We start from the raw sequence: 16,534 nt of genomic DNA on the forward strand, positions 1-16,534 counted from the left end.
ATATCAGTATAGTAAAGGTTTGACACAGATATCAGTATAGTAAAGGCTTGACACAGATATCAGTATAGTAAAGGCTGTGACACAGATATCAGTATAGTAAAGGTTTGACACAGATATCAGTATAGTAAAGGTTTGACACAGATATCAGTATAGTAAAGGCTTGACACAGATATCAGTATAGTAAAGGCTTTGACACAGATATCAGTATAGTAAAGGCTTTGACACAGATATCAGTATAGTAAAGGTTTGACACAGATATCAGTATAGTAAAGGTTTGACACAGATATCAGTATAGTAAAGGTTTGACACAGATATCAGTATAGTAAAGGTTTGACACAGATATCAGTATAGTAAAGGCTTTGACACAGATATCAGTATAGTAAAGGCTTTACACAGATATCAGTATAGTAAAGGTTTGACACAGATATCAGTATAGTAAAGGTTTGACACAGATATCAGTATAGTAAAGGCTTTACACAGATATCAGTATAGTAAAGGTTTGACACAGATATCAGTATAGTAAAGGTTTGACACAGATATCAGTATAGTAAAGGCTTTGACACAGATATCAGTATAGTAAAGGCTTTACACAGATATCAGTATAGTAAAGGCTTTACACAGATATCAGTATAGTAAAGGTTTGACACAGATATCAGTATAGTAAAGGTTTGACACAGATATCAGTATAGTAAAGGCTTTGACACAGATATCAGTATAGTAAAGGTTTGACACAGATATCAGTATAGTAAAGGCTTTGACACAGATATCAGTATAGTAAAGGCTTGACACAGATATCAGTATAGTAAAGGCTTGACACAGATATCAGTATAGTAAAGGTTTGACACAGATATCAGTATAGTAAAGGTTTGACACAGATATCAGTATAGTAAAGGTTTGACACAGATATCAGTATAGTAAAGGTTTGACACAGATATCAGTATAGTAAAGGTTTGACACAGATATCAGTATAGTAAAGGTTTGACACAGATATCAGTATAGTAAAGGTTTGACACAGATATCAGTATAGTAAAGGCTTTACACAGATATCAGTATAGTAAAGGCTTTACACAGATATCAGTATAGTAAAGGCTTTACACAGATATCAGTATAGTAAAGGCTTTGACACAGATATCAGTATAGTAAAGGTTTGACACAGATATCAGTATAGTAAAGGCTTTACACAGATATCAGTATAGTAAAGGCTTTACACAGATATCAGTATAGTAAAGGCTTTACACAGATATCAGTATAGTAAAGGCTTTACACAGATATCAGTATAGTAAAGGCTTTACACAGATATCAGTATAGTAAAGGCTTTACACAGATATCAGTATAGTAAAGGCTTTACACAGATATCAGTATAGTAAAGGCTTTACACAGATATCAGTATAGTAAAGGTTTGACACAGATATCAGTATAGTAAAGGCTTGACACAGATATCAGTATAGTAAAGGCTTTACACAGATATCAGTATAGTAAAGGTTTGACACAGATATCAGTATAGTAAAGGCTTTACACAGATATCAGTATAGTAAAGGCTTTACACAGATATCAGTATAGTAAAGGTTTGACACAGATATCAGTATAGTAAAGGCTTGACACAGATATCAGTATAGTAAAGGTTTGACACAGATATCAGTATAGTAAAGGCTTTACACAGATATCAGTATAGTAAAGGCTTTACACAGATATCAGTATAGTAAAGGCTTGACACAGATATCAGTATAGTAAAGGTTTGACACAGATATCAGTATAGTAAAGGTTTGACACAGATATCAGTATAGTAAAGGCTTGACACAGATATCAGTATAGTAAAGGTTTGACACAGATATCAGTATAGTAAAGGCTTTACACAGATATCAGTATAGTAAAGGTTTGACACAGATATCAGTATAGTAAAGGTTTGACACAGATATCAGTATAGTAAAGGTTTGACACAGATATCAGTATAGTAAAGGCTTGACACAGATATCAGTATAGTAAAGGTTTGACACAGATATCAGTATAGTAAAGGTTTGACACAGATATCAGTATAGTAAAGGTTTGACACAGATATCAGTATAGTAAAGGTTTGACACAGATATCAGTATAGTAAAGGTTTGACACAGATATCAGTATAGTAAAGGCTTTACACAGATATCAGTATAGTAAAGGTTTGACACAGATATCAGTATAGTAAAGGCTACTCACAGGGAAGTATTTCTCCACCAGTGGAAAGTCAACAAAGCCAATGAGGATCCAGGCGAACAGAGTGAGGAGAGAGACCCCAACGATGAACGGGACAAAGTAACCACTGATCTTATCAGCAAACTGCTGGATGGGAGCCTGCAGGGGAGAGGTCAGAGGCCATGAAGGTAAAAGGTTAAAGCATAGGTCAGAGGTGAAGCTCTTCCAGCTCAGAACAACTGAAAAATGTATTCTGAGACAAATCCTCCATGTGTTGCCCAAGGTCAGTTCTGTCAAAATCAAATATTGACAAATATATATATCAAATATCCCTTATATCCAACTCAAACTCCAGGAAAAAGAAGATAATTTACACAAAAATGAACATATTACCACCACCACCCTCACCTTAGATGTCTGAGCCTCCTCCACTAGTTTAACTATCTGAGACAGGGTTGTGTCCAGGCCGACGTGTGTAGCACTGATGAGCAGAGAGCCGTTCTGGTTGATAGAACCAGCTATCACTGAGCTGCCTGGCTTCTTAGTCACTGGCATGGCCTCGCCTGGGACACAAAACATCACAGATGAGACATTAGCTTTGAGATGCATCTTCTCCAGTATCCTCAGAGTTGATCTTCCACTGTAACCCACCTGTGATGAGAGACTCGTCAGCCATGCTGTGTCCCTCGATGACCCTCCCATCAACGGGGAACTTCCCTCCAGGCACCACCCTGACCACGTCTCCTCTCTGGACCAGCTCTACATCTACCTGCTCCTCACTGACATGGACAGAGAGACAGGTATGTAGTCATCACCTCTCTGGACCTGCTCTACATCTACCTGCTCCTCACTGACATGGACAGAGAGACAGGTATGTAGTCATCACCTCTCTGGACCAGCTCTACATCTACCTGCTCCTCACTGACATGGACAGAGAGACAGGTATGTAGTCATCACCTCTCTGGACCAGCTCTACATCTACCTGCTCCTCACTGACATGGACAGAGAGACAGGTATGTAGTCATCACCTCTCTGGACCAGCTCTACATCTACCTGCTCCTCACTGACATGGACAGAGAGACAGGTATGTAGTCATCACCTCTCTGGACCTGCTCTACATCTACCTGCTCCTCACTGACATGGACAGAGAGACAGGTATGTAGTCATCACCTCTCTGGACCTGCTCTACATCTACCTGCTCCTCACTGACATGGACAGAGAGACAGGTATGTAGTCATCACCTCTCTGGACCTGCTCTACATCTACCTGCTCCTCACTGACATGGACAGAGAGACAGGTAGTGCCCCCCTGGCCAGCCTCATCACCGCCCTCCTGCTGGCGGGCGGGAGCCACCCCTGGCCGCTCTACATCTACCTGCTCCTCACTGACATGGACAGAGAGACAGGTATGTAGTCATCACCTCTCTGGACCAGCTCTACATCTACCTGCTCCTCACTGACATGGACAGAGAGACAGGTATGTAGTCATCACCTCTCTGGACCAGCTCTACATCTACCTGCTCCTCACTGACATGGACAGAGAGACAGGTATGTAGTCATCACCTCTCTGGACCAGCTCTACATCTACCTGCTCCTCACTGACATGGACAGAGAGACAGGTATGTAGTCATCACCTCTCTGGACCAGCTCTACATCTACCTGCTCCTCACTGACATGGACAGAGAGACAGGTATGTAGTCATCACCTCTCTGGACCAGCTCTACATCTACCTGCTCCTCACTGACATGGACAGAGAGACAGGTATGTAGTCATCACCTCTCTGGACCAGCTCTACATCTACCTGCTCCTCACTGACATGGACAGAGAGACAGGTATGTAGTCATCACCTCTCTGGACCAGCTCTACATCTACCTGCTCCTCACTGACATGGACAGAGAGACAGGTATGTAGTCATCACCTCTCTGGACCAGCTCTACATCTACCTGCTCCTCACTGACATGGACAGAGAGACAGGTATGTAGTCATCACCTCTCTGGACCAGCTCTACATCTACCTGCTCCTCACTGACATGGACAGAGAGACAGGTATGTAGTCATCACCTCTCTGGACCAGCTCTACATCTACCTGCTCCTCACTGACATGGACAGAGAGACAGGTATGTAGTCATCACCTCTCTGGACCAGCTCTACATCTACCTGCTCCTCACTGACATGGACAGAGAGACAGGTATGTAGTCATCACCTCTCTGGACCAGCTCTACATCTACCTGCTCCTCACTGACATGGACAGAGAGACAGGTATGTAGTCGGATGTATAATTCACTGGTTCTATGTCATGTCTCAAAAGAGTTTGCTGTTCAATGTTGGCCTGGGGTCAGTTCTGATTACCGTAATTTCCGGACTATTAAGCGCACCTGAATATAAGCCGCACCCACTGAATTTAAAATTTTTTTATTATTTTGAACATAAATAAGCCGCACATGTCTATAAGCCGCAGGTGCCTACCGGTACATTGAAACAAATGAACTTTACACAGGCTTTAACGAAACACCGCTTGTAACAAAAAATAAAAAATTAGCAGTAAGCTTTAGTTGTCTTTTTGCACTGAGTCAATTCCTCACGCTGCTGTTTCCAACGTCTTATCATCGACTCATTAAGACCAAGCTCCCGTGCAGCAGCTCTATTTCCTTTTCCAACAGCCAGATCAATCGCCTTCAACTTGAAAGCGGCATCATATGCATTTCTCTGTGTCTTTGCCATGATGAGGATGACAAAATGACTACCGTAATCAGAATGATGGGAAGTTTGAGCGCGCTCGATTTAATCTAAACAGTAAACAAAAAAGTTGTTTGACCTTAACCCGTTCGGCAATTTCATTGGTCTAATGAAAGCTTCATGCCGCCAAAAAACTGAGCACGTCACAGAATGTGTTTTTTTTGGGAAAAAAAAATTGAAAGCGGGAAAAATCCATATATTAGCCGCATCATTGTTTAAGCCACAAGGTTCAAAGCCTGGAAAAAAAGTTGAAGCTTATAATCCGGAATTTACGGTAAACATCGAAATGAAACTTAAAACACTTGAAATAGTGTCAAATATCTTACAGCCTACCTTATCCAATTCCTTATCTCAGTGCCAGAAAGTGTTTTGGTTAAGAGCGACGCCAGGTCTAGAAACAGGAGATCTTTAGTGAAGTACCTGAGTACAGACATGTCCGTGTTGAGCGTGACCACCGTGGCCTCGCTAGCCTGGAGGGACATCAGCTTGGACAGAGCTTCTGAAGTCTTACTCTGCAGGGGAGACAGAGCAGGTCAGGAGCATATGGTTGCAATAGCTACAGAGCATTCGGCCGGATGTGATGCAGCCTGGTTTCGAACCAGGGACTGCGTTGAGGTGCAGTGCTTTAGACCGCTGCACCACTCGGGAGCCCATGTCTTATAGAAGATATGCTTCTACATCTTTGTAGTAGCTGCAGAGCATGGTGTTATTTCTGTAGCTAGAGTACGTCTCTATTAATGATATATAAAAGCATACTTTAGCTATAACACAAAGGGATAACTTCTCATGAATAGAGACGTACTCTAGCTACAGAAATAACACCATGCTCTGCAGCTACTACTGTCTGTTGCCAGGCTGCATCACATCCGGCCGTGATTGGGAGTCCCATAGGGCGGCGCACAATTAGCCCAGCGTCGTCCAGGTTTGGCCGGGGTAGGCCGTCATTGTAAATAAGAATTTGTTCTTAATTGACTTGCCTAGTTAAATAAAAGGTTAAATAAAGAGATAGAGGTTCAGTACCTTGGCGATCTGCTCCAGCCAGCGCCCCAGGGAGATGAAGACAAAGAGCATGGGGGGCGTGTCAAAGAAGGTGATGGGGTTGACCTTTGCCCTCTCTATCATGGCGACCATGAGGATGACCACGGAGTAGGTGAAGGCTATGGAGGTGGCCAGCACGATGAGCACGTCCATGTTGGCTGTTTTGTGTTTCAGGGCCTTGTAGGCCTGGGTGTAGAAGTAACGCCCACCAATAAACTAAAGACAAGAATGTTAAATCTTAAAAATCTGGAAAAATATTTCTTTCAGGTTTGATTACAAAATGACTTTCACACTTGAGTCACAAATGGTGACTATTATTTAAGTAAGTATTGTGTTACTTAGAAAGATACACAAGATTACCAAAAGTATGTGGACACCTGCTAGTCGAACATTTCATTCCAAAATCATGGGCATTAATATGGAGTTGGTCCCTCCCTTCGCTGCTATAACAGCCTCCACTCTTCTGGGAAGGCTTTCCACTAGATGTTGGAACATTGTGGCAGTGACTTGCTTCCATTCAGCCACAAGAGCATTAGTGAGGTGGGGCACTGATGTTGGGCGATGTGGCCTGGATCGCAGTCGGTGTTCCAATTCATCCCAAAGGTGTTTGATGGGGTTGAGGTCAGGGCTCTATGCACACCAGTAAAGTTTTTCCACAGCTATCTCGACAAACCATTTCTGTAAGGACCTCGCTTTGTGAACAGGGGCACTGTCATGCTGAAACAGGACAGGGCCTTTCCCAAACTGTTGCCACAAAGTTGGAAGCACAGAATCGTCTAAAATGTCATTGTCTGCTGTAGCGTTAAGATTGACCTTCGCTGGAACTAAGGAGCCTAGCCTGAAACATGAAAAACAGCCCCAGACCATTTTCCCCCCTTCACCAAACTTTACAGTTTGTACTGTGCATTCAGGCAGCTAGCGTTCTCCTGGCATCCACCAAACCCAGATTCGTCCGTCGGACTGCCAGATGATAAATTGGGATTCATCACTCCAGAGAACGCATTTCCACTGCTCCAGAGTCCAATGGTGGTGAGCTTTACACCAGTCCAGCCAACACTTGGCATTGTGAATGGTGATCTTAGGCTTGTGTGTGGCTGCTCGTCCATGGAAACCCATTTCATGAAGCTTCACGAACAGTTCTTGTGCTGAAGCAGCTTCCAGAAGTATTTTAGAACTCGGTAGTGAATGTTGCAAACGAGGACAGACCATTTATACACGCTTCAGCACTTGGCGGTCCTGTTCTGTGAGCTTGTGTGGCCTACCACTTTGCGGCTGAGCCGTTGTTGCTCTTAGTTGTTTCCACGTCACAATAACAGTACTTACAGTTGACTGGGGCAGCTCTAGCAGGGCATCCTTGTTGGAAAGGTGGTATCCTATGACAGTGCCACGTTAAAAGTCACTGAGCTCTTCAGTAAGACCATTCTACTGCCAATATTTGTCTATGGAGATTGCATGGGTGTGTGCACGATTTTATACCCGTCAGCAACGTGTGGCTGAAATAGCCAAATCCACTAATTTGAAGGTGAGTCCACATACTTTGGTATACAGTGCCTTCGGAAAGTATTCAGACCCCTTGACTTTTTCCATATTTTGTTAGGTTACAGCCTTATTCTAAAATTGATTAAATTGTTTTTTTTTGCTCATCAATGTACACACAATACTTCATAATGACAAAGCAAAATCAGGTTTTTGAAATGTTTGCTAATTCACTAAATATAAAAAACATATTTACACAAGTATTCAGACGATTTACTCAGTGCTTTGTTGAAGAACCTTTGGCATGGATTACAGCCTCGAGTCTTCTTGGGTATGACGCTACAAGCTTTTACTGAGAAATGGCTTCCATCCGGCCAATCTACTATAAAGGCCTGATTGGTGGAGTACTGCAGAGCTTGTTAACCTTCTGGAAGGTTCTCCCATCTCCACAGAGGAACTCTGGATCTCTGTCAGAGTGACCATCTGGTTCTTGGTCACCTCCCTGACCAAGGCCCTTTTCCCCTGATTGCTCAGTTCGCCCGGGCGGCCAGCTCTAGGAAGAGTCTTGGTGGTTCCAAACTTCTTCCATTTAAGAATGATGAGGTCACTGTGTTCTTAGGGACCTTCAATGCTATAGACATTTTTTGGTACCCTTCTCCAGATCTGTGCCTCGATACAATCCTGTCTCAGAGCTCTAAGGACAATTCCTTCCACCTCATGCTTGGTTTTTGCTCTGACAACTGTGGGACCTTATATGGACAGGTAAGTGCCTTTCCAAATCATGTCCAGTCACTTGAATTTACTACAGGTGGACTCCAATCAAGTTGTAGAAACATCTCAAGGATGATCAATGGAAACATGATGCACCTGAGCTCAATTTGGAGTCTCATATCAACGGGTCTGAATACTTACGTAAATAAGGTCTCCGTTTTTTTTATATATATTTTTTTACATTTGCAAAAAATTCTAAAAACCTGTTTTTGCTTTGTCATTATGGGTTATTGTGTGTAGATTGTTGAGAATTTAAAAAAAAAGTATGTAATTCATTTTAGAATAAGGCTGTAACGTAACAAAATGTGGAAAAAGTCAAGGGGTCCGAATACTTTCCGGAGGCACTGTATATAGTGTAAGTCTAATTTTAAATCGGGGGTATTCAGTCTGATATGATCCATTCTATTCAACAGAGTCTTGTTTGTTCTACATAATATATTTCTATCTGAAGTTCTAGAACCTTGCACTCTTTTGAATACGCCCCAAGTGACTGCTCCCTCCCTCCCTCCCCGTCTATACGCCCCAAGTGACTTCTCCCTCCCTCCCTCCCTCCCTCCCCCCCAGTCTATACGCCCCAAGTGACTGCTCCCCCCCCCCCAGTCTATACGCCCCAAGTGACTGCTCCCTCCCTCCCTCCCCCAGTCTATACGCCCCAAGTGACTGCTCCCTCCCTCCCCCCGAGTCTATACGCCCCAAGTGACTGCTCCCTCCCTCCCCGTCTATACGCCCCAAGTGACTGCTCCCCCCCTCCCCCCAGTCTATACGCCCCAAGTGACTGCTCCCTCCCTCCCTCCCCCCGTCTATACGCCCCAAGTGACTGCTCCCTTCCCCCCCTATACGCCCCAAGTGACTGCTCCCTCCCCCCCCTATACGCCCCAAGTGATTGCTCCCTCCCTCCCCCCATCTATACGCCCCAAGTGACTGCTCCCTCCCTCCCTCCCTCCCTCCTCCCCGTCTATACGCCCAAGTGACTGCTCCCTCCCTCCCCCCAGTCTATACGCCCCAAGTGACTGCTCCCTCCCCCCCCTATACGCCCCAAGTGACTGCTCCCTCCCTCCCCCCATCTATACGCCCCAAGTGACTGCTCCCTCCCTCCCTCCCTCCCTCCTCCCCGTCTATACGCCCCAAGTGACTGCTCCCTCCCTCCCCCCAGTCTATACGCCCCAAGTGACTGCTCCCTCCCTCCCCCCAGTCTATACGCCCCAAGTGACTGCTCCCTCCTCCCCGTCTATACGCCCCAAGTGACTGCTCCCTCCCTCCCCGTCTATACGCCCCAAGTGACTGCTCCCTCCCTCCGTCTATACGCCCCAAGTGACTGCTCCCTCCCTCCCCCCGTCTATACGCCCCAAGTGACTGCTCCCTCCCTCCCCCCGTCTATACGCCCCAAGTGACTGCTCCCTCCCTCCCCCCGTCTATACGCCCCAAGTGACTGCTCCCTCCCTCCCCCCGTCTATACGCCCCAAGTGACTGCTCCCTCCCTCCCCCCGTCTATACGCCCCAAGTGACTGCTCCCTCCCTCCCCGTCTATACGCCCCAAGTGACTGCTCCCTCCCTCCCCGTCTATACGCCCCAAGTGACTGCTCCCTCCCTCCCCGTCTATACGCCCCAAGTGACTGCTCCCTCCCTCCCCCCGTCTACACGCCCCAAGTGACTGCTCCCTCCCTCCCCCGTCTATACGCCCCAAGTGACTGCTCCCTCCCTCCCCCCGTCTATACGCCCCAAGTGACTGCTCCCTCCCTCCCCCCGTCTATTTGCCCCAAGTGACTGCTCCCTCCCTCCCCCCGTCTATACGCCCCAAGTGACTGCTCCCTCCCTCCCCCCGTCTATACGCCCCAAGTGACTGCTCCCTCCCCCCGTCTATACGCCCCAAGTGACTGCTCCCTCCCCCAGTCTATACGCCCCAAGTGACTGCTCCCTCCCAGTCTATACGCCCCAAGAGACTGCTCCCTCCCTCCCCCCAGTCTATACGCCCCAAGTGACTGCTCCCTCCCTCCCCCCAGTCTATACGCCCCAAGTGACTGCTCCCTCCCTCCCCCCAGTCTATACGCCCCAAGTGACTGCTCCCTCCTCCCCCCAGTCTATACGCCCCAAGTGACTGCTCCCTCCCCCCGTCTATACGCCCCAAGTGACTGCTCCCTCCCTCCCCCCAGTCTATACGCCCCAAGTGACTGCTCCCTCCCTCCCCCCAGTCTATACGCCCCAAGTGACTGCTCCCTCCCTCCCCCCCCCTATACGCCCCAAGTGACTGCTCCCTCCCTCCCCCCATCTATACGCCCCAAGTGACTGCTCCCTCCCTCCCTCCTCCCCGTCTATACGCCCCAAGTGACTGCTCCCTCCCTCCCTCCTCCCCAAGTGACTGCTCCCTCCCTCCCCCCAGTCTATACGCCCCAAGTGACTGCTCCCTCCCTCCCCCCGTCTATACGCCCCAAGTGACTGCTCCCTCCTCCCCGTCTATACGCCCCAAGTGACTGCTCCCTCCCTCCCCGTCTATACGCCCCAAGTGACTGCTCCCTCCCTCCCCGTCTATACGCCCCAAGTGACTGCTCCCTCCCTCCCCCCGTCTACACGCCCCAAGTGACTGCTCCCTCCCTCCCCCCGTCTATACGCCCCAAGTGACTGCTCCCTCCCTCCCCCCGTCTATACGCCCCAAGTGACTGCTCCCTCCCTCCCCCCGTCTATACGCCCCAAGTGACTGCTCCCTCCCTCCCCCCGTCTATACGCCCCAAGTGACTGCTCCCTCCCTCCCCCCGTCTATACGCCCCAAGTGACTGCTCCCTCCCCCCGTCTATACGCCCCAAGTGACTGCTCCCTCCCCCAGTCTATACGCCCCAAGTGACTGCTCCCTCCCAGTCTATACGCCCCAAGAGACTGCTCCCTCCCTCCCCCCAGTCTATACGCCCCAAGTGACTGCTCCCTCCCTCCCCCCAGTCTATACGCCCCAAGTGACTGCTCCCTCCCTCCCCCCAGTCTATACGCCCCAAGTGACTGCTCCCTCCCTCCCCCCAGTCTATACGCCCCAAGTGACTGCTCCCTCCCCCCGTCTATACGCCCCAAGTGACTGCTCCCTCCCTCCCCCCAGTCTATACGCCCCAAGTGACTGCTCCCTCCCTCCCCCCAGTCTATACGCCCCAAGTGACTGCTCCCTCCCTCCCCCCCCCTATACGCCCCAAGTGACTGCTCCCTCCCTCCCCCCATCTATACGCCCCAAGTGACTGCTCCCTCCCTCCCTCCTCCCCGTCTATACGCCCCAAGTGACTGCTCCCTCCCTCCCTCCTCCCCAAGTGACTGCTCCCTCCCTCCCCCCAGTCTATACGCCCCAAGTGACTGCTCCCTCCCTCCCCCCAGTCTATACGCCCCAAGTGACTGCTCCCTCCCTCCCCCCAGTCTATACGCCCCAAGTGACTGCTCCCTCCCTCCCCCCAGTCTATACGCCCCAAGTGACTGCTCCCTCCTCCCCGTCTATACGCCCCAAGTGACTGCTCCCTCCCTCCCCCCGTCTATACGCCCCAAGTGACTGCTCCCTCCCTCCCTCCGTCTATACGCCCCAAGTGACTGCTCCCTCCCTCCCCCCGTCTATACGCCCCAAGTGACTGCGCCCTCCCCCAGTCTATACGCCCCAAGTGACTGCTCCCTCCCCCAGTCTATACGCCCCAAGTGACTGCTCCCTCCCCCAGTCTATACGCCCCAAGTGACTGCCCACTCCCCCAGTCTATACGCCCCAAGTGACTGCTCCCTCCCCCAGTCTATACGCCCCAAGTGACTGCTCCCTCCCCCAGTCTATACGCCCCAAGTGACTGCTCCCTCCCTCCCCCCATCTATACGCCCCAAGTGACTGCTCCCTCCCTCCCCCCATCTATACGCCCCAAGTGACTGCTCCCTCCCCCCAGTCTATACGCCCCAAGTGACTGCTCCCTCCCTCCCCCATCTATACGCCCCAAGTGACTGCTCCCTCCCTCCCCCATCTATACGCCCCAAGTGACTGCTCCCTCCCCCAGTCTATACGCCCCAAGTGACTGCTCCCTCCCCCAGTCTATACGCCCCAAGTGACTGCTCCCTCCCCCAGTCTATACGCCCCAAGTGAATGCTCCCTCCCCCAGTCTATACGCCCCAAGTGACTGCTCCCTCCCCCAGTCTATACGCCCCAAGTGACTGCTCCCCCCCCCCCATACGCCCCAAGTGACTGCTCCCTCCCTCCCCCCGTCTATACGCCCCAAGTGACTGCTCCCTCCCCCAGTCTATACGCCCCAAGTGACTGCTCCCTCCCCCAGTCTATACGCCCCAAGTGACTGCTCCCTCCCCCCCTATACGCCCCAAGTGACTGCTCCCTCCCAGTCTATACGCCCCAAGTGACTGCTCCCTCCCCCAGTCTATACGCCCCAAGTGACTGCTCCCTCCCCCAGTCTATACGCCCCAAGTGACTGCTCCCTCCCCGTCTATACGCCCCAAGTGACTGCTCCCTCCCCCAGTCTATACGCCCCATGTGACTGCTCCCTCCCCCCCCTATACGCCCCAAGTGACTGCTCCCTCCCTCCCCCATCTATACGCCCCAAGTGACTGCTCCCTCCCCCCAGTCTATACGCCCCAAGTGACTGCTCCCTCCCTCCCCATCTATACGCCCCAAGTGACTGCTCCCTCCCATCTATACGCCCCAAGTGACTGCTCCCTCCCCCAGTCTATACGCCCCAAGTGACTGCTCCCTCCCCCCCCTATACGCCCCAAGTGACTGCTCCCTCCCTCCCCCGTCTATACGCCCCAAGTGACTGCTCCCTCCCTCCCCCGTCTATACGCCCCAAGTGATTGCTCCCTCCCTCCCCCCCTCTATACGCCCCAAGTGACTGCTCCCTCCCCCAGTCTATACGCCCTAAGTGACTGCTCCCCCCCCATACGCCCCAAGTGACTGCTCCCTCCCCCCAGTCTATACGCCCCAAGTGACTGCTCCCTCCCTCCCTCCTCCCCGTCTATACGCCCCAAGTGACTGCTCCCTCCCTCCCTCCCTCCCTCCTCCCCGTCTATACGCCCCAAGTGACTGCTCCCTCCCTCCCCCCAGTCTATACGCCCCAAGTGACTGCTCCCTCCCTCCCCCCGTCTATACGCCCCAAGTGACTGCTCCCTCCCTCCCCCCGTCTATACGCCCCAAGTGACTGCTCCCTCCCTCCCCCCGTCTATACGCCCCAAGTGACTGCTCCCTCCCTCCCTCCCCCCATCTATACGCCCCAAGTGACTCCTCCCTCCCTCCCCCAGTCTATACGCCCCAAGTGACTGCTCCCTCCCTCCCCCTATACGCCCCAAGTGACTGCTCCCTCCCCCCCTATACGCCCCAAGTGACTGCTCCCTCCCCCCGTCTATACGCCCCAAGTGACTGCTCCCTCCCTCCATCTATATGCCCCAAGTGACTGCTCCCTCCCTCCCCCGTCTATACGCCCCAAGTGACTGCTCCCTCCCAGTCTATACGCCCCAAGTGACTTCTCCCTCCATCCCCCCAGTCTATACGCCCCAAGTGACTGCTCCCTCCCCCCAGTCTATACACCCCAAGTGACTGTTCCCTCCCTCCCCCCCAGTCTATACGCCCCAAGTGACTGCTCCCTCCCTCCCTCCCCCCCGTCTATACGCCCCAAGTGACTGCTCCCTCCCCCCCCCTATACGCCCCAAGTGACTGCTCCCTCCCTCCCCCCATCTATACGCCCCAAGTGACTGCTCCCTCCCTCCCTCCTCCCCGTCTATACGCCCCAAGTGACTGCTCCCTCCCTCCCTCCTCCCCAAGTGACTGCTCCCTCCCTCCCCCCAGTCTATACGCCCCAAGTGACTGCTCCCTCCCTCCCCCCAGTCTATACGCCCCAAGTGACTGCTCCCTCCCTCCCCCCAGTCTATACGCCCCAAGTGACTGCTCCCTCCCTCCCCCCAGTCTATACGCCCCAAGTGACTGCTCCCTCCTCCCCGTCTATACGCCCCAAGTGACTGCTCCCTCCCTCCCCCCGTCTATACGCCCCAAGTGACTGCTCCCTCCCTCCCTCCGTCTATACGCCCCAAGTGACTGCTCCCTCCCTCCCCCCGTCTATACGCCCCAAGTGACTGCGCCCTCCCCCAGTCTATACGCCCCAAGTGACTGCTCCCTCCCCCAGTCTATACGCCCCAAGTGACTGCTCCCTCCCCCAGTCTATACGCCCCAAGTGACTGCCCACTCCCCCAGTCTATACGCCCCAAGTGACTGCTCCCTCCCCCAGTCTATACGCCCCAAGTGACTGCTCCCTCCCCCAGTCTATACGCCCCAAGTGACTGCTCCCTCCCTCCCCCCATCTATACGCCCCAAGTGACTGCTCCCTCCCTCCCCCCATCTATACGCCCCAAGTGACTGCTCCCTCCCCCCAGTCTATACGCCCCAAGTGACTGCTCCCTCCCTCCCCCATCTATACGCCCCAAGTGACTGCTCCCTCCCTCCCCCATCTATACGCCCCAAGTGACTGCTCCCTCCCCCAGTCTATACGCCCCAAGTGACTGCTCCCTCCCCCAGTCTATACGCCCCAAGTGACTGCTCCCTCCCCCAGTCTATACGCCCCAAGTGAATGCTCCCTCCCCCAGTCTATACGCCCCAAGTGACTGCTCCCTCCCCCAGTCTATACGCCCCAAGTGACTGCTCCCCCCCCCCCATACGCCCCAAGTGACTGCTCCCTCCCTCCCCCCGTCTATACGCCCCAAGTGACTGCTCCCTCCCCCAGTCTATACGCCCCAAGTGACTGCTCCCTCCCCCAGTCTATACGCCCCAAGTGACTGCTCCCTCCCCCCCTATACGCCCCAAGTGACTGCTCCCTCCCAGTCTATACGCCCCAAGTGACTGCTCCCTCCCCCAGTCTATACGCCCCAAGTGACTGCTCCCTCCCCCAGTCTATACGCCCCAAGTGACTGCTCCCTCCCCGTCTATACGCCCCAAGTGACTGCTCCCTCCCCCAGTCTATACGCCCCATGTGACTGCTCCCTCCCCCCCCTATACGCCCCAAGTGACTGCTCCCTCCCTCCCCCATCTATACGCCCCAAGTGACTGCTCCCTCCCCCCAGTCTATACGCCCCAAGTGACTGCTCCCTCCCTCCCCATCTATACGCCCCAAGTGACTGCTCCCTCCCATCTATACGCCCCAAGTGACTGCTCCCTCCCTCCCTCCCCCCGTCTATACGCCCCAAGTGACTGCTCCCTCCCCCAGTCTATACGCCCCAGGTGACTGCTCCCTCCCCCCCCTATACGCCCCAAGTGACTGCTCCCTCCCTCCCCCGTCTATACGCCCCAAGTGACTGCTCCCTCCCTCCCCCGTCTATACGCCCCAAGTGATTGCTCCCTCCCTCCCCCCCTCTATACGCCCCAAGTGACTGCTCCCTCCCCCAGTCTATACGCCCTAAGTGACTGCTCCCCCCCCATACGCCCCAAGTGACTGCTCCCTCCCCCCAGTCTATACGCCCCAAGTGACTGCTCCCTCCCTCCCTCCTCCCCGTCTATACGCCCCAAGTGACTGCTCCCTCCCTCCCTCCCTCCCTCCTCCCCGTCTATACGCCCCAAGTGACTGCTCCCTCCCTCCCCCCAGTCTATACGCCCCAAGTGACTGCTCCCTCCCTCCCCCCGTCTATACGCCCCAAGTGACTGCTCCCTCCCTCCCCCCGTCTATACGCCCCAAGTGACTGCTCCCTCCCTCCCCCCGTCTATACGCCCCAAGTGACTGCTCCCTCCCTCCCTCCCCCCATCTATACGCCCCAAGTGACTCCTCCCTCCCTCCCCCAGTCTATACGCCCCAAGTGACTGCTCCCTCCCTCCCCCTATACGCCCCAAGTGACTGCTCCCTCCCCCCCTATACGCCCCAAGTGACTGCTCCCTCCCCCCGTCTATACGCCCCAAGTGACTGCTCCCTCCCTCCATCTATATGCCCCAAGTGACTGCTCCCTCCCTCCCCCGTCTATACGCCCCAAGTGACTGCTCCCTCCCAGTCTATACGCCCCAAGTGACTTCTCCCTCCATCCCCCCAGTCTATACGCCCCAAGTGACTGCTCCCTCCCCCCAGTCTATACACCCCAAGTGACTGTTCCCTCCCTCCCCCCCAGTCTATACGCCCCAAGTGACTGCTCCCTCCCTCCCTCCCCCCCGTCTATACGCCCCAAGTGACTGCTCCCTCCCCCCCGTCTATACGCCCCAAGTGACTGCTCCCTCCCCCCCGTCTATACGCCCCAAGTGACTGCTCCCTCCCCCCCGTCTATACGCCCCAAGTGACTGCTCCCTCCCCCCCGTCTATACGCCCCAAGTGACTGCTCCCTCCCTCCCTCCCCCCGTCTATACGCCCCAAGTGACTGCTCCCTCCCTCCCTCCCCCCCAGT

At 52.7% G+C, this 16,534-nt stretch overlaps 1 protein-coding gene across 1 annotated transcript in view; it reads right to left on the minus strand.

The window, feature by feature from the left end:
- LOC145879491 (copper-transporting ATPase 1-like) overlaps positions 1-16,534 on the minus strand; it is a 48,624-nt gene that overhangs the window by 21,674 nt on the left and 10,416 nt on the right. Inside the window, exons 8-12 of the mRNA XM_082975024.1 lie at positions 5,921-6,154; positions 5,321-5,412; positions 2,818-2,945; positions 2,575-2,729; positions 2,191-2,325 (exon numbers count right to left, since the gene is read on the minus strand). Of these exons, the coding sequence (XP_082831150.1) occupies positions 2,191-2,325; positions 2,575-2,729; positions 2,818-2,945; positions 5,321-5,412; positions 5,921-6,154 (744 nt within the window). The remainder of the gene's footprint in view (positions 1-2,190; positions 2,326-2,574; positions 2,730-2,817; positions 2,946-5,320; positions 5,413-5,920; positions 6,155-16,534) is intronic.

This window comes from Salmo salar, chromosome 05 (assembly GCF_965601325.2).
Source record: "Salmo salar chromosome 05, fSalSal1, whole genome shotgun sequence".
NCBI lineage: Eukaryota > Metazoa > Chordata > Actinopteri > Salmoniformes > Salmonidae > Salmo > Salmo salar.